A 22912-nucleotide genomic window follows, 5' to 3' on the forward strand; every position below is an offset into this window, starting at 1 on the left:
GGGTACACCTCAGAGCCTGGAGCCTGCTTCAGATTCTGTGTGTCTCTTTCTCTGCCCCTGCCCCGCCCCCTCAAAAATAAACATTAAAAAAAAATTTTTTTAAGTTACTTTATACCTGTATCTGCAATACGATGTTTTATTAAGCAGAAAACTGAGCTGGGGATAAACATTCCTGAAGTTCCCTTTAGGAAGCAGAACGGCTGACTTCATTTTCTTTCCTCGCATTTTTAGAATTACATTTACAGAAGATAACAAGCTGTAGCTGGAATCCAATTTCATTAATGGTACTACTGCTTCTATAGAAGGAAAACATTCCAGGCTGAATATCCTGTGTGATCAGTTACCGTGCACTGCATAAGAAAGATTAATATTTGGGTTTAGATTTGCAGAAGATCAAATCTCAACCCCCACAAACAGTTTCATATTTGAGGTTCAGAGACGGGGACCTGATTCCTGCACCCCAACTCTAGCCTTTTGAAAGGCATCCCACGGGGAGGGGGGGGTGCGTGGTGAATTTGGAAGGCACCTAGAAACAAGGAGGCTCCTGTAGACTGACGATGTAGGGAGCTGTGGCAGATGTCTGGCCTTCCTCGCAGCATTCATCATATTTGACTTCAGTCATGAAGTTACCAATTTTCAGGTACACTATCCAGCCTTGGCAGTGTCTTTTATTTTTTATTTTTTTTTAAATTTTTTTTAACATTTATTTATTTTTGAGACAGAGAGAGACAGAGCATGAACAGGGGAGGGGCAGAGAGAGAGGGAGACACAGAATCTGAAACAGGCTCCAGGCTCTGAGCTGTCAGCACAGAGCCCGACGCGGGGCTCAAACTCACGGACCGTGAGATCACAACCTGAGCCGAAGTCGGACGCTTAACCAACCAAGCCACCCAGGCGCCCCTTGGCAGTGTCTTTTAATAATGGGTTGCATTATTAATGATAATGCATTATTATCATTGCATATGCATGCATAATGATGCATAATGCATGCATAATGCATATTAATGATAATGATAGCTTTACGAGATTTAAAGTCACAATAACAGCAAATGTTAAAATAGATGGCACGGTACTTCCTCAGAGTTTGCAGAAGTTTTGACACATGGACACACCATTACAATTACAATTATGCTCACTCTCTTGTGTTATCACATTCTCCCTCTAGACTGGCTGTTTGGTGTCTAAGCATGTGCAAGTGTCTCCTGTCTTTAACAACAAAGAACAACAACCAAAAACGTCCCTTGACTGTCCTCCGCATCTTGATTTGTAGCTGGGATTTGTTTTATTTTTTTATTATTGTTTTTAATGTTTTATCCATTTATGAGACAGAGAGAGACGGAGCATGAGCAGGGGAGGGGCAGAGAGAGAGAGGGAGACACAGAAGCCGAAGCAGGCTCCGGGCTCCGAGCTGTCAGCACAGAGCCCGACGCGGGCCTTGAACTCACAGACCGTGAGATCATGACCTGAGCCAAAGTCGGACGCTCAACCGACTGAGCCACCCAGGCGCCCCAGGGATTTGTTTTAATTAGTCAAGGTAAGATGACAGACATAGAGACAACTTTGAAAGAAGTTTATTACTTACAGTTCCCCAGGGGAGGAGGCAGGGCCATACTGGGAAGCACCCAAGTCCTTCAGGAGAAAGAAGGAATGCAGGGAAAGCATGGCTCAGAATCTTTAGTGTGATTTCCAAGGGAAGGAATGGGCAAACCAGGGCAGGTGAGTTTGAGCAAGTTTAAGATTGGACAGTGTAAATACTTCTGGCAGGCTCTGGGCGATAGCGGTCGCTAATTGTTAGCTGGCCATCTGGAAATTTAGGGCAGGAGGAGTATTGGCCGGTGCTGAGAGGTAGATAAAGAAGGTGGTTACGCATATGGGCTTAGGATTTGGATTTGTAGGAAAGGCATGCTCTCAGGCAAGCTGTTTGGTGTATCTGGAATTAGCTAGTGCTGGGAGGGACAGTTTCTCCTGGCCCCAGGATGTCAAAGCGTCATAAAATACAGAAGAAAAACAAAACATACTACACACCGTTTCTTTAAACACCTCCTGCATTTCTTGACTCTCTTTTATTTGAGGTTGCTGCTTCTACTTCCTCTTCTCCACCCATTCTCTCCCAACCTTCTCCCTCTGCTGAGTCATCGATGACCTCCTTGTGGCTAAATCCAAGGTCTCTTCTGGATTCTTCTATTGCTTTGCCTCTAAGAAGTATTTCTCACAGATTGCTCTTTTCTCCTGGAAACTGTTTTACTTGGTTCCACCTCACTGGCAATTCGGTCCCCGTCTTTTCTGTAGGGTTTTCTCTGCTTGACTTATAGAAGTCCACGGGCCTGGGTCTGGGGCATGGACTCCTTTCTATCTACCCCTTATGATGCTTTCCTCAAATCTTGTGGCTTAAAGTGCCACCTCTATGCCCAGGACTCCCCATCTTTATATTGCTTATCTCCAACCTTGAGGCCATGTCCATGTGCCTGGCTACCTATCTGATACCTCCTCTTGGGTAGCTCCTAGCAATCTCAAGTGTAACCCGATCAAAGCACAGCTCTGCTTTCCAGACCCTTCCTCCCTAAACCTGCTGCCTTCCAGTCTCCCCTGTGGCAGTTAATGGTGTCTCCTTTCATGCAAAAGCTAGTAGTAGTCATCCTTGAATCTCCTCTTTCCCCCAATCCCACACCAGTTTATCAGGAGGTCCTGTTGATTTCATTGCTGTAGTCAGAGACCTGCCTATTTTTTTTAAAGTAGTCTCCATGCCCAACATGGGGCTCAAACTCAGGACGCCAAGATCGAGTTGCATGCTTCACTGACTGAGCCAGCCAGGCAGCCCAAGATCTATCTGCTTTTTATGTCTAGTACCATAATTAAACTAAGCCAGCAGTATTTCTGGACTATTCCAGCTGTAGTAGACTTCAGACTGGCATTCCACCCCTTGCCTTCCATTCTGGTCTCAGAGCAGCCACGGTGATCTTTTAAAAATGCAGTTCACTTGAAGATAGGCAATAGATCGATGGAATAGAGTTGAAAATGCAGGAATAAACATATATATATATATATATATATATATATATATATATATATATATATATAGCCAATTGATTTTCTACAAGGGTGCTAAGACCGTTGAGTGGGGAAGGAATGGTGTCTTCAACAAATGGTCTGGAAAAGTGGATCTGCACATGGAAAAGAATTAATTTGATGGGGTCAGTCATAAGCACCTGACTTCAGAATGGGCCATGATTTCATGGTTTGTGGGTTTGAGCCCCCTACTGGGGTCTGCTCTGACAGCTCCAAGTCTGCTTCAGATTCTCTATCTCCCTCTCTCTCAGCTCCTCTCTCTCTCCCAAAAGTAAATAGAAAAAAAAAAAAAAATAGGAATGCATTTGAATCCTTACCTAACACCGTATACAAAAATGAAATGGATCAAATACCTAAGTAAGAGCTAACCCTGTAAAACTCTTAGAAGAAAACATAGGCATAAATCTTCATAACCTTGAATTAAGTAACATTTTTTTAGATATGCCTAAAGCACAAGCAACAAAATAATAGATAAGTTGGATTTCACTAAATGAAAAACTTTTGTGCTTCAAACAACACTATCAAGAAAGTAAAGAGGCGCCTGGGTGGCGCAGTCGGTTAAGCGGCCGACTTTAGCCAGGTCACGATCTCACGGTCCGTGAGTTCGAGCCCCGCGTCAGGCTCTGGGCTGATGGCTCAGAGCCTGGAGCCTGTTTCCGATTCTGTGTCTCCCTCTCTCTCTGTCCCTCCCCCGTTCATGCTCTGTCTCTCTCTGTCCCAAAAATAAATAAACGTTGAAAAAAAAATTTTTTTAAAAAGAAAGTAAAAAAGACAACTCACAGAATGGGAGAAAAAACTTGCAAATCATATATTAAGAGTCTAGTATCCAGAAAATATAAAGAACTCATACAACTCAACAATAAAAAAGACATCACCCAATTAAAGAATGAGCAAAGAATTTGAATAGACATTTCCCCAAAAAAGAATGGCCGATGAACACCTGAAAAGATGCTCGATGTCAATAGTCTTTAGAGAAATATAAATCAAAACCATAATGAGATACTGCCTCACACCCACTGGTGTGGCTATAGTAAAAAAGACAATAATGAGTTTGGGTGACGTTGCGGAGAAATTAGAATCTTAATTAGTTGCTGATGAGGATGGAAAATGGTGCAGCCACTTTATAAAATTTTGGCATTTCCTCGCGGCGCCTGAGTAGATCTGTCGGTTAAGTGTCCAGCTGTTTTTTTTTTTGTAACGTTTGTTTATTTTTGAGAGAGAACACGCGAGAGTGGGGGGAGCAGAGAGAAAGGGGGACAGAGGATCCAAAGTGGGCTCTGTGCTGACAGCAGGAGCCTGACATGGGCCTTGAACTGTGAGATCATGACCCGAGCTGAAGTCAGACGCTTAACCACCTGAGCCACCCAGACACCCCTAAGTGTCCAACTCTTGATTTTGGCTCATGGTTCGTGATCGAGCCCTGCATCAGGCCCTGCACTTGACAGCATAGAGTCTGCTTGAGATTCTCTTTCTCCCCTTCTCTCTGCCCCTCCCCTGCTCTCTCTCTCAAAAATAAAAAAATAAACATAAAAAAAAAAGTTTGGCATTTCTTCAAGAGGTTAAACAGAGTTACCATATGACTCAGCAATTCTCCCTAGACACACCCTCACATAAAAACTTACGCGTGAATGTTCATACCAGAATTATTCATAACAGCCAAAAGTGGAAACAACCCAAGAGTGCATCAATTGATAAATGGACAAACGAAAGTTATTCATACAATGGAATATTATTTGGCCTTAAAAAGGGATGAAGCAGTGATACACAAAAACTTGGAAGAACCATGAAAACATGCTATGGGAAAGGCACATAAGGTCCCATACTCTGTGATTCCATTTATATGAAATGTCCAGGAGACATTTGTCCAGAGACAAACCTATAGAGACCAAAAGATTGGTGGTTGCTGGGTGGGAGGAGAGGAGAATGGGGAATGACTGCTAATGGGAACCGGATTTCTTCAGGGGGGTGGTGACAGTGTTGTGGAAATAGACAGTGGTGATGATTAAACATTGTGAATTTCCGAAAAGCCACTGAATTGTATTTATTTTTTTAAATGTTTGTTTGTTTGTTTTTGAGAGAGACAGAGACTGAGTGTGAGCCGGGGAGGGGCAGAGAGAGAGGGGGAGACACAGAATCCGAAGCAGGCTCCAGGCTCCGAGCTGTCAGCACAGAGCCCGAAGCGGGGCTCAAACTCACGAACAGTGAGATCATGACCTGAGCTGAAGTCGGACGCCTAACTGACTGAGCCACTCAGGCACCCCAAAACTTTTTTTTTAATGTTTATTTTTGAAAGGAGAGAGACCGAGAGAGAGAGGGAGACAAAGAATCCGAAGCAAGCTCCAGGCTCTGAGCTGTCAGCACAGAGCCCGATGCAGGGCTTCAACTCACAACCTGTGAGATCATGACCTGATCTCGGAAGTCGGGCCACCTTCCTTCTGGAGGCCACAGGGGAAGAGTCCATTTCCTTGCCTTTTCCAGCTTGTTGAAGCCACCTGCATTTCTTGGCTTGCAGTTTTCTTCCTCTGTCTTCGGAGCCAACAGCATAGTGTCTCTGACTCCGTGTCACTGTATCTCTCTCTGAACACAGCTAGAAGAGGTTGTCCACTTTTTAAAAAATTTTTTTTTCAACGTTTTTTTATTTATTTTTGGGACAGAGAGAGACAGAGCATGAACGGGGGAGGGGCAGAGAGAGAGGGAGACACAGAATCGGAAACAGGCTCCAGGCTCCGAGCCATCAGCCCAGAGCCTGACGTGGGGCTCGAACTCACAGACCGCGAGATCGTGACCTGGCTGAAGTCGGACGCTTAACCGACTGCGCCACCCAGGCGCCCCGAGGTTGTCCACTTTTAAGGACTTGTGTGATTAGATCGGGCCCATCTGGGTAATCCAGGCTAATCTCCCCATCTCAAGGTCCTTAACCTTAATCACAGCCACAGAGTTCTTTTTCCAGTGTAACATATTCTGAGGATTAGCACATGGACATCTTTGGGAGCCATTCTTCTGCCAAACCACCATTCCCATCACCAGGAACAAAAGCCAGAGTTGTTCCCCTGACTGACAAGGCTCTTCTAGGTGACTCCCTCTTGCCTAACTTCACCTCCTGGCTCTCTCCCTCACCCCTTACTCTACAGCATCCTGGTCTCTTAAAAAGCCAAGCGTGTTCTCACTTAGCCTTTGCACTGGCTGGTTTCTCAATCTAAATTATTACTCTCTTCAGCCTCTCGTTTCCTGCCTGACTTCTTGTCATTCTGATCTCAGCATTGAGGTCACATCAGAGACATTCAAACTCCAGTAAGCCTTCTACCCATCACTCTAGTTTGTTGCCACAACGCACCTGCCATGGCTCGTGGTCATCTCGTTTGTGTGTACGTTTGGTGTCTCTCCCTCCCTCCCTCTTAAGTGCCACGTGGGTAGGAACCTCATCTGTCTGTGTCTGTGACACTGGAATGGTGTATGGCACATAGAGGCTGCTCAGTAAACACCTACTAAGTTAACATCTCAGGACACTGGGGTAGGATGGCTGGCATTTCTGCTTATGCATCAAAGTGCCATGACAGGGCAATAGTGTGAACACAGCTTTGAAATCACTGGATCTTGAAAGTTCATAGGGTTGTTTTTGTTTTTGTTTTTTTTTATGTTTATTTTGAGAGAGAGAGAGCACAGCAGGGGAGAGGGGCAGAGAGATAGGGAGAGACAGAGAATCCCAAGCAGGCTCTGTGCACCACACTGAGCCTGACATGGGGCCCGATCCCATAACAGTGAGATCATGACCTGAGCCGAAATCAAGAGTCGGATGCTTAACCTACCGAGCCACCCACGTGCCCCAAAAGTTCGTAGTCCTTGACAAGTTATTTGCATTATTTAAATTTGCATTGTTTAAAATTTTTCATGGAGGGGCACCTGAGTGGCTCAGGCGGTTGAGTGTCCGACTTCGGCTCAGGTCACAATCTTGAGTTTGAGTTCAAGCCCCACGTCAGGCTCACTGCTGCCAGCACAGAGCCTGCTTCAGGTCCTCTGTCCCCTCTGTCTCTGTGCCTTCCTCACTTGTGCTCTCTCTCTCTCAAAAATAAATAAACATTAAAAAAAAACACACACATATAAAGGAAATGTTTTGAATATTTGTGTATTGCTCCATTGGAATTTTTTGTACTGTCACTTCGTAAGAGCAATTTTCAACAGAACCGGCAGGGTCAATATGAAAGATCTTTACTTTCCTGAACAGGATGACTCTTCTGTCTCTCACACTCTCTTCTGTTGTTTCTCTTTCAGAAAGCATGCTCTGAATTGCCATCGGATGAAGCCTGCTCTCTTCAGTGTGCTCTGTGAGATCAAGGAAAAGACAGGTAGGCCATTGAGAAGACTTTTTTTTTTTTTTTTTTGTGGATCTGGGACCATGACAATCATGCACCCTCTGATCTGGTCCTGACGCGGCCTGACGCATGTCGTGGGCCATCTTGCCTGTCACGTCTCTCTCTGGCAGTAGACGGTCCAGATGCGTCCTTTCTTTCTCGTCAATGCCCTGCTTTCTGATGTATCCGTGTATCGCATGGATTAATTTTGCAGTTTGTAACTGGAGAAATACTGTTGCCAATGAGTAACGAGCAGCTGCACTGTTCTTAAGGAAGACCTAAGAGGCACTGTGGCATTCCATTGTTTTGGAAAAGGAAAAGGTGAGGGGCACCTGGGTGGCTCAGTCTGTTAAACACCCAACTCTTGATTTCAGCTCAGGCCACGATCTCACGGTTTGTGGGTTTGAGCCCTTGGTCGGGCTCTGTGCTGACAGTGCAGAGCCTGCTTGGGATCCTCCGTCTCCCGTTGTATCTGCCCTTCCCCTACTCACGCTCTCAAAATAAAAAAAGTTTTTTAAAGAAAAGATGATAGATTTAGAAAAGTAGAATACTAATGAGATTATTTGTTTTTGTTTTTTAATGTTTATTATTTTTTGAGAGAGAGACAGAGACAGAGAGCAAGCAGGGGAGGGACAGAGAGAGAGGGAGACACAGAGCTGGACGCAGGCTCCAGGCTCTGAGCTGTCAGCACAGAGCCCGACGCGGGGCTCGAACTCACAGACTGTGAGATCGTGACCTGAGCTGAAGCCAGCTGCCCAACTGCCTAAGCCACCCAGGCGCCCCTGATTTTAGTTGTTTTAAGTATTCAAAGTAATCCCCATGGAAGTCTTCTGCCACTGCCAATCCTTTTGTTAAAAAAAAAAAAAAGAAACATTTTATTTTGAATTAATTTTAGATTTGCGGAAAAGTTGAAAAATGGCAAGAGAGTTCTCCTATACCCTTCTCCCCGCCTCCTCTAACGTCAACACCCTGAGGACCGTAGCACAGTGATCAAAACCAGGACATTAACCTTGGTACAGTGTTCTTGCACTGACCAACAGACTGTATTCGGATTTCCCCAGTCTTTGCCCTGATGCCTTTTCTCTGGTCCACCCTCCCACGTTGCATTTAGTCATCCTGTCTCCTTAGTCTCCTTTGATCTGTGATGGTTCCTCAGTCTTCATCATCTACAACCTTCACACTCTGGTTGAGAACTGCTCAGTCATTTGGTGGGACTGACATTGGTGGGGAACCCTATTAGTTCAAAGAAATACTTCATGGGGCACCTGGGTGGTTCAATTGGTTAGGCATCCGACTTCAGCTCAGGTCATGATCTCGCGGTTCATGAGTTCAAGCCCTGCGTCAGGCTCCGTGCTGACAGCTCAGAGCCTGGAACCTGCCTCGGATTCTGTGTCTCCCTCTCTCTCTGCCCCTCCCCTGCTCATGCTCTGTCTCTGTCTCTCTCTCTCTCTAATATAATTAAACATTAAAAAAAATTAGGGGCACCTGGGTAGCTTAGTTGGTTAAGCGTCCAACTTCAGCTCAGGTCATGATCTCGCGGTTCGTGAGTTCGAGCCTCGCAACAGGCTTTGTGCTGACAGCTCAGAGCCTGGACCTTGCTTCAGATTCTGTGTGTCCCTCTCTCTCTGACCCACCCTACTGTGCTCTATCTCTCTGTCTCTCAAAAATGAATAAACGTTAAAAAAAAAAATTTGAATAGGGATGCCTGGGTGGCTCAGTTGGTTAAGCGTCTGACTTCCTTCATGATCTCACAGTTCGTGGGTTTGAGCCCTGCGTCAGGCTCTGTGCTGACAGCTCGGAGCCTGGAGCCTGCTTCGGGTTCTGTGTTTCCCTCTCTCTCTGCCCCTTACGGGCCCATACTCTGTCTGTCTCTCCTTCAAAAATAAATGGACATTACAATTTTTTTAATTAAACAAAACAAAACAAAGAAATATTTCATGATGGATCTTCATGGTATTGCTACCAACCCAGGTAATAGTCAACGGTTTCTCTGGTGTCTTTACCACCACTTTCCTTTTTCATAAAAGCCAGCCTGTGCTATGTTTCATCCCTGATTCCTTTACCTTTGAGTGCACTTTGTAACCCAGAAGCTATTATTCTGCTTGGCTTACAAGGCCCTTGTACTTTGAGTGGCCTCCATTTGTTCTCATAGGTTGCTTGTGTGTGTTTAACTTTTTATTTTGAAATAATCACAGATTTACAGAAATGTTCCCAGAACAGTGCAAATGTATTTTCTTCCTGCACTGTTGCGGAATAAGTGGCTGCCATGATGCCCTGTGACCCCTGCACACTTACCTGAGTGTGTTTCCAATGAATAACACATCCTCCTGTTTCCCCCCAGGACATCCCTTAGAGTCAGGGAATGACATTGATAACGCCACTAGCGTAGAATCCTCAGACCTTATTTAAGCTTTTCAGTTGTCCCAATAGTGTCCTTTATAGAAAAGGATGCAGGCCAGGATCTCATGTTACATATCATGTCACTTTGGTCTTTTTCCATTTGGAACAAGCCTGTTTTTCCTTGGCTTTCATGACCTTGACCATCTAGAAGATCACAGGCAGACCCCTCCATTTGGGTTGATCTGATGTGTCCTCACAATTAGATTTCTGCTCCCGGTATCCTCAGTACTTTTACTTATTATTTTTTAGGTTTTATTTTTGAGACGGCACAAGTGGGGGAGGGGGAGAGAGGGGGGGGACAGAGGATCCCAAGCAGGCTCTGCACTGACAGCAGCAAGCCCAGCGTGGGGCTTAAAGTCATGAACTGTGAGACCATGACCTGAGCCGAAGTCGGAGACTTAACCGACCGAGCCACCCAGGCGCCCCAGTACTTTTGCATATTCAATCAGTTGTTCCTTGCCCCCCATGTATACCCAGTCCTCCTCCCAAACATGGACCCCTTTTCACCCCTCAGTCCCCACCATAAAAACAATTTTTAAAAGTAACTCCATCAGGGGCGCCTGGGTGGCTCAGTCGGTTGAGCGTCCGACTTCCGCTCAGGCCACGATCTCACGGACCGTGAGTTCGAGCCCCGCGTCGGGCTCTGGGCTGATGGCTCGGAGCCTGGAGCCTGTTTCCGATTCTGTGTCTCCCTCTCTCTCTGCCCCTCCCCCGTTCATGCTCTGTCTCTCTCTGTCTCAAAAATAAATAAACGTTAAAAAAAAAATTTTTTTTTCAAAAAAAAAAAAAAAGTAACTCCATCAACCATGATGTCAGCAAGCTTTAGTTCTTGATGATGTTTATTCTGTCTGTGGGGTGCTGGAACTGAACAGGAAACCAGTTCTTGGGAGGTGTGCAGTCTGGGCACATCTTTTTTGCTCTGTCTGATTCTGTACGTGTGGACATGAGGGCAGCTGTCCGTCACCTTCCAACTCTGCAGTTCCAGGAGAAAAAGAAAAGACTGATACCTACTGCCACCAGGACAAGCTGAGGTGTCTGTTTTAAACCATGCTATCACCTGTCCCATCCTTCCAGTCTGCAGAGGTCATGCTTGGGGCTTTCGACTTTACCCTAGGCTAAGTCCCAAGGAGGCCATGGGGCTCAGAGCGTAAGCCACACACATCAGATCTGGGCATTCTTCAGAAAATCAGGCTTCCTTTCCACCAACTGGCTCAAACATTGGGGTGCGTCATGCATTTTGGGACATGGTTGCACGTGAATGGGGCAACCCTGCTCAACCTGGGAAAGTGCAAGCTATCTGCAGTTGCCACGAGCCGGGCTCCACATGGTCTGACTGAATTGTCAAGTTCAGTGTGGCCAAATCTCTCTTCTCATGATTAGGAAGTGCAGCCATGGGATCACTGTGCGTCCAACATGTGAGTGGCAGGAAAGTAAACAAGATCTCAGTTCTGCTTCAGCTTCTCCCAACCTTGTGACAGGAACGACCCAGTATTAGCCCAAAGAAAACTGTTCAGTGTCCTGATGCCGCACACTGGCACCAGTGGGTCACCACGTAATTGGTGATCCTGAGAGCCAGGCCTTCTGGGACTCCTCCTGCAGGGACAGAGCATGACTGTTTCTTGGTTTAACCCACATTCCTCACATTCCCCTCTGGCTGAAGTCTGCAAGAGGCCTTTAGGGTAAAGACAAAAACTGTGCAGAGCATTTGTTTATTTACTTATTTTTTATTAATATATTTTTAATGTTTATTTATTCTTGAGAGAGAGGGAGAAAGAGCATGAGCAGGGGAGGGGCAGAGAGAGAGGGAGACACAGAATCTGAAGCAGGCTCCAGGCCCTGAGCTGCCAGCACAGAGCCTGACGCGGGGCTCGAACTCACGACCTGTGAGATTATGACCTGAGCGGAACTCAGACGCTTGACTGACTGAGCCACACAGGCGCCACTTGTGCAGAGCGTTTAAAGCCCAGTAGGCATTGATGGAGTATGGGTTGCAGTCAGTCAGCTCTGAGCTTCCTGGCATTATCTCCTGAACCTTCTAGCAGCTCAGGGCAGACGCTGACTCTCCTCTTGTTTTATGGATGATCAGAGTGAACCTCTGGAGAGAACAGGTCACACCCCAGTAACCCACAGCCGGGCTGTGTGCCACCCTTCCACACCCTGTCCTGGCTCAGAAAGGGAACCCGTCCTGTGCCTCACAGCCTGCACCCACCAGTTCCAAGTGCCGTCTGTGCATCGCTGCTCTCACTGCGTCCATGATGGCTCTGGGGCTTTGCCATCTGTCTCCTCCAGTGAGCGCAGGGCCTAGGATGTGCTGCGTTCTAGGACTGTCCTTAGGTTTTTGTTGAATGGAGAACTGTTCCTGGTGACTGATACCTATGAATTGAAATCCTTTTCATTCTGTTCATTTTATGAGGTTCGGGAAGATTGAGTGCCTGGGGCCCGACTTCGTATCATCCTGAAGAGAAAGCCATCCTCTGTGTAAACCCTGTGTTGGCAGACGTTCCTGGAAGCACTGCCTCACTTCCTCACTGCCTCCCACTGTCTCCTCTGGCCCGTGGGAGGGACGCTGGCACATCTTCCAGGTCAGGGGTGTCTGGGTGTCCCTCCCTGCAGAGGCCTCTGAACACCAGCAACACCCTAGGAGTGTGCCCTCCTTCCCGAATCCTTCCCTTGAGACAGCCGTTGTTCTTGGTGTCAAGAGGAGCTGTCCTAAGAGAACAAAATAAACCATATTTAGAGAATTTTGAATTTAGCCAAGAGGACCAAATACTAGCCCAGTCCCTTTCCTGAAACCCTTGGGGCTAGATGCTTTACAGAATTCAGAGTTGTTTGGATTTTAGGCACCGTTGTGTTGATGACTTCTGGGGCAGAGCCTGCATTCCAAAGGTGACATTTAGCACCAGACAAGAACATTCTTACACCCTGGTTGGGTCAGGCTTTGCCTCCAAGTGAACTCGAGTGCCAACTTCTATAAAAACATTTGGATCTTGGATGGCGGAGGGGCGGGCAACTTAGACCCCGTGTGCACAGGAAGTGCCCTGAAAAGCCACCTGGAATGCTGGGCGGTTCACTCAGAGGGGCCTGTTTTATCTTCTCAGTGCTGTCACTGTCCCCCGTGCTGGTCTCAAGCGCATGTCTATACCTTGGTCAGTTCTTACTGTCTGCTGAGGAATGAGAAGTCCCAGAGACCCGGCTCGGCCAGACTTGCTTTGGGCCAAGGAACCCTCTCTGTGCTGCAAGAGCACACACAGCTGCCTTTCAGAGCAGTAAATGGAAATAACACATAACATAAGGGAACTCGCTGTTATTTCCTGACCACTGTTCATTGGCCTGGCTAGGAGCTGTCAGGCTCAAGTAACCCAGCAGGTTTTATTTTGTTTATTGTTTTGTTTTATTTTGTTTTTAATGTTTATTTATTTTTGAGAGAGAGCAAGCGGGGCAGGGGCAGAGAGATGGGGACAGAGGATCCAAAGCAGGCTCTGCGTTGACAGCAGCAAGCCCAACGCAGGGCTCGAACTCACAAATGAACTCGCGAACCGTGAGATCATGACCTGAGCCGAAGTTGGATACTCAACCGACTGAGCCGCCCAGGCGCCCCCAACCCGGGAGGTTTTTTTTACCTTTGTTCCCCTTCCTCATCACCTAGTCAGGTCTGTTGCAATTGTGCAAATTCATGATCTGTAGGTCCAGCCTTATGGTTGGGTTTATCCCAACAATAATTATTCTTTAGGCCATTATCAATTACGCTCTAGTGTGACTTCATCTGGAACTCCAATCCCTTTTCTGATTGGCTGTACCCGAGGCTGAGTCTCATGTACGTTTCCTTACAGCTGTGCTAAGAGTGGATCTCCTAGAGCTGGGGAGTTACTTGGAGTGTCCTTTTCTGGTCCCCCAGTTTCAGGGTGACTTGTGAATCAAGCCTCTGATTTCTTTTTTGAATTTTTAAAGCTTATTTATTTATTTTGAGAGACAGAGATAGTGCAAGCAGGGGAAGGGCAGAGGGAGAGGGAGAGAGAGAATCCCAAGCAGGCTCTGCACGGTCAGCACAGAGCTGGATGTGGGGCTCGAACTCATGAACCGTGAGATCAAGACCTGAGCCGAAACCAAGAGTCAGATGCTTAACCCACTGAGCCACCCAGGCGCCCCACCTCTGATATTTTTTTTAAAGTAAGCTCTATGCCCAACATGGGGCTTAAACTCACAACTGCATGTTCTACCAACTGAGCCAGCCAGGCGCCCCTGGCCTCTGATTCTAATCAGCCTGTCTCTCGGGTGCTGCTATAGACCGGAGCTGTGGTCCTTCCCATTCACCAGCCTCTTACAGCAGGGAGCTATATACGTTTGAATTAATTCAAATTAAATATAATTAAAGAAGGCATTCCTCAGCCATACTGGCCACATTTCAAGTGCTCAGTAGCCACATGTGGCTGGTGGCTCTCATTAGACAGCATAAGTCTAAAATAGTGGAAAGTTCTATTGGACAGATAGGTGACTAGTATATACAAATATATAAATATACACATCAAGGGTTATGAAAAAAAACAGTGTCCATGATGACAATGTGGACGAACCTTGGAAACTTTATGCTCAGTGAGAGAAGCCAGACACAAAGACCATATATTGTATGATTCCATTTATATGAAATATCCAGAATAGGCAGGAAGAGATTAGCAGCTGCCAGGAGCTCAGGGGCAGGGGAGCAGGGAATGACTGCTAATGAGGGCAGAGTTTCTTTTTGAAGTGATGAAGATGTTAGGTAGTGGTGATGGCTACACAACCTTATGAATGTACTGAAGAGCACTAAATTATTCACTTATTTTATTTTTTTAAGTAGGCTTTATGCCCAGTGGAGAATCCAATGCGGGGCTTGAACTCACAACTCTGAGATCAAGACCTGAACTGAGATCAAGAGTCAGATGCTTAACTGACGGAGCCACCCGGGCGTCCCACACTTGTTCACTTTATTTATTTTTGTTAAAGTTTATTTATTTATTTTGAGAGACAGAGACAGAGAGAGAGAGAGCGATCAGGGGAGGGGCTGAGAGAAAGGAGATAAAGAATCCCAAGCAGGATCTGCACTGTCAACACAAATGCGGGGCTCGAACTCACGAACCGTGAGATTGTGACCTGAGCTGAAACCAAGACTCAGATGCTTAACCGACTGAGCCACCCAGGTGCCCCAAATCGCTCACTTTAATTGGGTGGGTGCAGTTGGTTAAGCATCCGACTTCGGCTCAGGTCATGATCTCACAGGTCCCGCACTGGGCTCTGTGCTGACAGTGTAGTGCCTGGAGCCTGCTTAGGATTCTGTGTCTCCCTCCCCTCTCTGCCCCTCCCTTGCTCATGCTCTCTCTCTCTCTCTCTCTCTCTCTCTCTCTCTCTCTCTCTCTCTCTCAAAATAAATAAATACTAAAAAAAAAAATTTTTTTTATGGTGGATCGTATGTCACATGAATTCCATTTCTGTAAAGCTGTTATAAAAACAGCTTGGGGCACCTGTTTGGCTCAGTCAATGGAATATGTAACTCTTGATCTCGGGGTTGTAGGTTTGAGCCCCACAGTGGGTGTGGAAATTATTTAAAAATAATAAAAATCTTAAAAAACAAACAACCAGCTCAGGAACTAAAGCATTTTGATTGCTGGTGCACCTACAATAAAGAATGAGCCAGGAGCTTTAAAACCTTATGTAAAGACACAGATTCTTGTGAAACAGCACTTACTTACAGAATCTTTTACCCTGTTCAGGTGTTTTCTTAGGGCGTGGCCATTGACTAAAATGATCTTGTGGTTTTGTTTCTGGTTTGTTTCCTGTTCCCGACTTGGAACGCCAGCCCCTAAAAGCACAGGCATGCCCACAGTGCAGCCCAGTCCTGTCAGGGTCTTGGCTCAGAGTAGCTATCAGTAAACGTGGTGATGGCATGAGAATGACCAATCTTTTTTGACAGAAAATAGTCCTTTATAAATACTTAGAACTTGCTTAACATCAGTTCCTGGGATAATTCCCTCTAGGGTAATTAGGGCATTGGCTGGTCTGAAAACCTGATTCCAGTCTGGAAAATTGGATAGGACTTGGTTGATGTGTGGGCTGGTCACCTCCCTATACAGGACACGGCAAAATAAAGGTCACAGCTTGGGTGACGGTAGCCCAGCTTTGGAATTTTCTAGGCCTTTCCCAATGGCTCACATTGTTCAGTTAGGGTTGGAGCATTTCTTTGGATGGGAAATGAGATCATTGGGGTGCCTTGGTAGCTCAGTCGGTTGAGCATCCGACTCTTGATTTTGGCTCAGATCATGATCCCAGGGTTGTGGGATCAGGCCCCATGTCAGGCTCTGTGCTGAGCGTGGACCCTGCCTAAGATTCTCATTCTCTCTCTCTCCCTCTACCCCTCCTCCCCCCCCCCCCACTCGCACGCTCTCTCTCCTTAGAATAAAATAATAGGGTCACCTGGGTGGCTCAGTCCATTAAGTGTCCGACTCTTGATTTTGGCTCAGGTCATGATCTCATAGTTTGTGACATCGAGCCTCACATAGGGTTCTGTGCTCACAGTACTGAGATGGCTTGGGATTCTCTTTCTCCCTCTCTCTCTGCCCCTCCCCCTCTCATGTTCCTTCTCTCTTTCTCACTCTTTCTCAAAATAAACTTAAAAAAATAATAAAATGATAAAAAGATGAAATTGTTTAATGTAGACAGAAATCATCAGTGTTTTTTTAGTTGTTGGCTGTTAAATGTTCTCAAAGCCTTGTCATTATAGGAGAGCATGGACCAATTTTCTACACCTTTTACCTGGCCGTGTTGTATATTACAGCATTTTGGTGTCTTTTCCTTTTGCCTGTTGCTACATGCAACGAAGACAAACCTAAATAAGCTGCCTATCATTTTTACTTCATATAGCAGTTTATTACAGAACTGCAGAGTTTTAATAAATGCATAAATATAGTGAAATGAAAAATTAATTTGCATATTTGGTTGAGGTTTAAGCACTTAGGTTGCAATGTATTTAAAAAAAATTTTTTAACGTTTATTTATTTTTGAGACAGAGAGAGACAGAGCATGAGCAGGGGAGGGGCAGAGAGAGAGGGAGACGCAGAACCCGAAGCAGGCTCCAGGCTCTGAGCTGTCAGCACAGAGCCCGACGCGGGGTTCGAACTCACGGACTGTGAGGTCATGACCAGAGCCAAAGTCAGATGCCCAACCGACTGAGCCACCCAGGTACCCTGGTTGTGATGTATGTTAATTAAAGATTCATTAGAAACGGTGGGAATTTGCATAACGTACTTCCTCAATTTGGTAACTATCTAGTGTGCGTGGCAGTCATGATTTCAGATGAGTGTTTGTTAAAGGGATATTCTCCATAAGGTCCTATAAGACTGAGAAAGTTCAGGGACTTACAACAAGGATTTATCTCGAGTGCTGCTTAAATGAGCTGCCCTAGGATACATTGCCTGACAAGTAAATGCAGGCAGGTCTCAACACCAACAGGCTGTGTTTGAAAGTGTCCTCATTTAGAGTGAAGAACTCAGGGCCATTATCCCCAGGAAATAAGAATATAAAAGAGCCCTTGGTAGAGTAGTGTGAGGGGCAAACTGTGCCAGATGGTCAGAATGCCATTGTTCAATGAAGAACCAACCTGGAGTTTGGTTTGGGGTGGGATGGAGGATGACAAGGGCATTGTTGGTGAGTCCCTGGGCCATGGCAGGGACACAGGGACATCCTTCAGCCTTTGAATTGGTCACATCTCCCATCCTTACCTTGCCTATCTGTCCCTCCCAGACTCCTGGTCTCATCCTCTCCACCGGCACCTGAGGACAGAGCTGAGGAGAGGCCTCCTTGCCCATGTCTGACTTGAAGGAGTGCTTCTAAGGGGTCCCCAGTAAGTCCAAGTGTGCTTTGTGGTCTGACAGGACGTTTGTTGGCAGCTTAAGGAGGGTTCTTTCTATTCATGGTTTGCTAAGGTTGCTTTTTTTAAAGATTTTATTTTGGGGGTGCCTGGGTGACTCAATTGGTTGAATGTCTGACTCTTGATTTCAGCTCAGGTCATGATCCCAGGGTCATGGGATCAAGCCCCACGTCGGGCTCTGCACTGGGCATGGAGTCTGCTTGGGGTTCTCTCTCCCTCTCCCTCTCTCTCTCTTTCTCTCTCTCTCTCCCTCTCTCTCTCTCTCTCCCTCTCCCTCTCTCTCCCTCTCCCTCTCTCCTTCTGCTCCTCTACCTCTCTCTCTCTCTCTCTCTCTCTCTCTCTCTCTCTCTCTCTCTTCTGCTCCTCTACCCCACTCTCTCTCTCTCTCTCAAAAAAAAAAAGAAATAATAATAATAATAAAGGGTTTATTTTTAAGCAATCTCTCCACCCAATGTGGGGTGAGATCAAGAGTCACATGCTCTGCCAGCTGAGCCAAAACGAGGCCACCCCAGTTTGCCAAGGGTTTTTATCATTAGTAAGTATTGTTTTAGTTGATTTTTTTTTCTTTTTGTATCTTTTGAGTTATTTTCCTCCTTTAGGTTGCTGTGATGATTTACATTGGTAGATTTTCATTTACACTGATTATTTACGCGGACACAGTTTGAAAGCACCCGGATGCAGAGGTAAAGCTTCTTGGCTCTGATTCGTATATTTATGCATGCACATGTACATGGATGCTGCTGGCTTCAGGTTGCTGGTCATTTAGTCAGACATCTGGCTGTCTGTACATGAATGAGGCTGGGTCGTGACTTCCTTATGAGCTCCTGTCTTGAGGTCTCCATACAGTGAGTGTGGCTTCTCCTGGGTCTCTTCTCTGAAGCAGTTTGTTGAAGGAAAGGGGGTCTGTCTTCCTGGAGAGCCTGGTAGCCATAAAATGGCCTGGTAGCCTGGGGGGAGAGATTTCTTCGCACAAATTCCTATTTCTGGAACGTGATTCTGTGAAGCCAGGCATGTTCCAAGGAGCAGACAGGACAGTGATGGCCTTTAGCGAGCTGGGTAGTTTCACACAACGATAATCGAGGCAGACGTACAGCTTCAGGGCTGTGGCCTCTACACCTCGACCGGGTGGGCCTCTACCTGCCTGATGGCACACCTTCCCTTCCTTGCTGGGAAGGGGTCTGAGAGGGCAGGCAGAGCTTGGTGTTCCTGGCCAGGCTGGAGCTGAGTGGGTGAGGGGAGCAAGCAGCAACAGAGAAGGTCAGGAGCTTCTCAGGGCCGGATTCGGAAGGGGGTGGGGGGCTCGGGTTCTCTAAGAAGAGTCAGGCCACCTCCTGCTCTCGCCGCTCGCCTTCCTTCAGTGTGTGGGTGTGTTCTCAAGATTCTGGGGCTCAAGACCATAACCCTGACATCCCAACACCAGGCTTGGGCTTTCTTTCATCAAAAGGCTCCTCAGAAAGCCGTTCGGTTGCCGCCTCTCTCTTGACTTTCGTGCATCTTTCAGTCGCACATTGTCGGCTTCAGCCGGCCAGCCGGCGGGCGGTGGAGACCCCACTGTGTGGGAGTGGGGGGCAGGCTTCTGAGGGTCTAGGGCCCTTCCCATTGAGGGCAGCAGGGAGGAGGCCTGCATCCTGGCAGGCTCCAGGTCAGGCCTGTCCTGTGTCACCCCATCCCATCGGGTGCTTAGGGAGAGCTGTGGCCATTTACGCATTTATACGTTTACAGGGTGACACAGTCACAGCCATGTGGTCAGGCCAGTTAGGGGCATCGGCGGCCTCTGGGGCTCAGCTCCTGGGTTAGACTGCCTCCCACAGGGGTATGGGTCCCGGAGATGGCTCTGCCCAGACTCCCACCCTGGCCCGGGAGGAAGCTGCAACACAGTTTTGCTGCCAAGCCAGAGCACTCCTGAATGGGCGAAGGGCTGGGCAAGCAGTATGGGGGCGTCAGGGTGAAGGAGGCTTCCCCTCTGAGCCTTCCGTCTCCCCCAGCAGCCATATGTTTGTTCCATTAAGGAGAGAAAAATAAAAACAACTTGGGATCACGTTCCTGGCTTAGTCTGCTTGGGGTGGCTTAAACAACAGGCATTTATTTTCTCACAATTCTGGAGTCTGGAAGTCCAAGGTCAAGGTGCCAGCTGACTTGGTTCCTAGTGAGGGCCACTTCCAGGCCTGCAGACAGCCACCTTCTTGCCTGTTCCTCAGACTGAGGTTGGGGGAATGGGAGGGCTCTCTTCCTCTTCTCAGAAGGCCACAGGCCTAGGGTGAGAGCATCCTCATTACACTCTTACAACCTCATTCAATTTTTTTTTTTAAGTTTTATTTATTTATTTATTTATTTATTTATTTATTTATTTATTTATTTATGTATTTATTTTGAGAGTGAGAGTGAGAGTGAGAAAGAGAGAGGGCGCAGGCAGAGAGACAGAGAGATAGAATCCCAAGCAGGCTCTGCAGTGCGGGCCTCACGAACCCTGAGATCATGACTTGAGTTGGATGCTTCGCCGACTGAGCCACCCAGACACCCCCTAACCTCGTTCAATCTTAATTACCTCCTCACAGGTCTTGTCTCCAAATACAGTCACACTGGAGTTAGGGCTTCAACATGTGAACTAGGGCTTAAACACAGTTCAGTCCATAGCAGTTCCATATTATTTCTTTAAAAAACAAACAAAATGTGTTGATACTCACAGTTTTCATTGTTTGATTCACTAGGGTTTTTATCACCTTCAGGAAGTTGGGAACAGAGGGAAATCTGGCAATTGGCTGGGGGGGGGGGGCAGGTGTTGAGAGGCTTTATTTTAGGTCCTACCTCCTCTTCTAAGTTCCTCTGACAGACAGTGTCCCTGAGCTAAGCTCCTGGTCCCCAAGGCCTCCCAGGCACCAGTGGAGGGCCCTTGAGGGAGCTGAGAAGTAGTCTGAGATGCTCTGGAACAGGCTACGGGAATGATCTTGCTGTAATTGACGGTAACGAGTAACTAATGACCCTAATTAGGCCCGTTGCAGTGCCCTGGGAGGACAGACGCTTGGTGCTGAGGGAGAGACAGAGCTGCACTGGAGGGGCAGCTGATGAAGGGCACAGGGCACTTTGCAAGCAGGTAAAGTGACAGCTAGACACATGTACTCTGCACAGCCATGTCCGCAGCTATAATTGGCGGTGGTGACCAAAGCGTGGGGTAACTTTTTTTTTTTTTTTTTTTTTTGGTTTTGCTTTTACTCATTTGCAAAAATTATCGGCCTTAAAGAAATAAAGCTTGTAGTGTGTGATTGCTTACCAAAACAGCACCTCAAGGCGTATGCATGGTTAATACCACAAGGCCTGAGGTGTGACAGGCATGTTGTCTCCTTATTCATGGACATCTAGGTGCTTTCAGTTTTTCAAAAGTACAAATGGTGTAGGTAGAGTATACACCTGTAGGTGTCAGTGTTCCTGTAGGACACGTCCTCAGAATAGTAATTTGGAGATCAAAGGATATGTCCTTTTTCTTTTTTTTTTTTTTTAATTTTTTTAATGTTTATTTATTTATTTATTTATTTTTAACGTTTTTGTTTATTTTTGAGACAGAGAGAGACAGAGCATGAACGGGGGAGGGGCAGAGAGAGAGGGAGACACAGAATCGGAAGCAGGCTCCAGGCTCCGAGCCGTCAGCCCAGAGCCTGACGCGGGGCTCGAACTCACGGACCGCAAGATCGTGACCTGAGCTGAAGTCGGCCGCTTAACCGACTGAGCCACCCAGGCGCCCCAGTGTTTATTTATTTTTGACAGAGAGAGAGAGAGTGTGTGAACAGGGGAGGGGCAGAGAGAGAGAGAGAAAGACACAGAATCCAAAGCAGGCTCCGGGCTCTGAGCTGTCAGCACAGAGAGCCCGACGCAGGGCTCAAACCCACAAACCGTGAGATCATGACCTGAGCCAAATTCATATGCTTAACCGACTGAGCCACCCAGGCGCCCCATCTATAGGTATGTATTGATGCAGTCGTTTTTGGAGCTGAGTTTTGAAATGCTGGTTAACATTGAAAAAGCACATTGAAAAGCGCCTGGGTGGCTAAGTCGGTTAAGCCTCTGACTTCGGCTCAGGTCATGATCTCACGGTTTGTGGGTTTGAGCCCTGCGTCGGGCTCTGCGCTGACAGCTGAGAGCTTGGAACCTGCTTCATGTTCTGTGTCTCCCTCTCTCTCTGCCCCTCCACCCCCTTCAAAAAAAATAAACAAACATTAAAAATACATACCTATAGATAGATGTGAGAAAAGGCTTGGGTATTCTCTGTAATTTGATAATTTTCATTTGAGAACAGCAAGCACCATGTTTTTGGTGTATTTTTAAAAATCTTCCGCACCTGTTGTGGTACCCAGCTTGTGATGGGCTCTTAGATGCTTGCTGTTGGGTAGATAAGAGAACATGAGAAAGATTGCCACACTCCCTGGATCAGCCCAGAGTCACACATACACGTGTGTGCACACACACACACATTTACCCTCACGTGCGCCCACACCACTGTGTGCACACACACGCCTTCACTAAACCTCATGCTCCAACCCTGTCCGCTCTTTTCCCTAATTCAGTTGAAGTCATAATGGAAGAGGTGGAGATAGCCTCTCCACCATGGACGCCAGGACATGCTGGGGGTCCCCTGGGGAAGGATCGGGCCTTGTGTGTTCCTCTTGGCCCACTCCCGATCCCCTACCTGGGCCACGGGCACTCAGGGAGGAGCTGCGAAATAAACACGAGACAAGAGTGGTGTCCGTCGTGCTGACAAAGGGTGGTGTGCAGGGCCCAGCAGAGGAAAAGTTCACAAAGGTGAGCCTGGAGAGACGTCAGGCAAGTCCATGAGTGCCTGGTGTCAGATTCCAGATTTTACCTGTGGATGCCAGGGAGTTGTGGAGGTCTTCGAACCAAAGACTGGCACGATGAACACCGTGTTTGAAGGTGGTCAGTTTGCAGGTGTGCGTGATGGATGGGACAGAGAGAGGGATTTTCTTAGCAGATCATGGAGGGCAGGGGAGGGGTCAGCACAGCAGGGCCCAGGAATGGCATTAAGGGAGGGGATGGATGGTGAGTTGATTGAGGAGGTGGAGTCCATAGGATTTGAAAAGGGACTGAGCAGGAGGGCCTCCATTATCTACTCTGGGCAAGGAGAGGTGAGGTGGGGAGGGGGGCAGGGCCTGTACAAAGACCAGGCAGTGCAGGTTAACTCTGCAAGAACCAG

The 22912-nt window shown here is 47.1% G+C and overlaps 1 protein-coding gene across 3 annotated transcripts in view; it reads left to right on the top strand.

Annotated features, from left to right (window-relative positions):
- The window catches only part of PBX4 (PBX homeobox 4), a 48299-nt gene that overhangs the window by 15575 nt on the left and 9812 nt on the right, over window positions 1-22912 (top strand). For all 3 annotated transcript variants that reach the window (XM_058727301.1, XM_058727299.1, XM_058727300.1), the window contains one exon: window positions 7336-7409. In XM_058727301.1, the coding sequence (XP_058583284.1) occupies window positions 7361-7409 (49 nt within the window). In that variant the 5' untranslated portion in view covers window positions 7336-7360. The remainder of the gene's footprint in view (window positions 1-7335; window positions 7410-22912) is intronic.

This window comes from Neofelis nebulosa, chromosome 4 (assembly GCF_028018385.1).
Source record: "Neofelis nebulosa isolate mNeoNeb1 chromosome 4, mNeoNeb1.pri, whole genome shotgun sequence".
In the NCBI taxonomy this organism is placed as follows: Eukaryota; Metazoa; Chordata; class Mammalia; order Carnivora; family Felidae; genus Neofelis; species Neofelis nebulosa.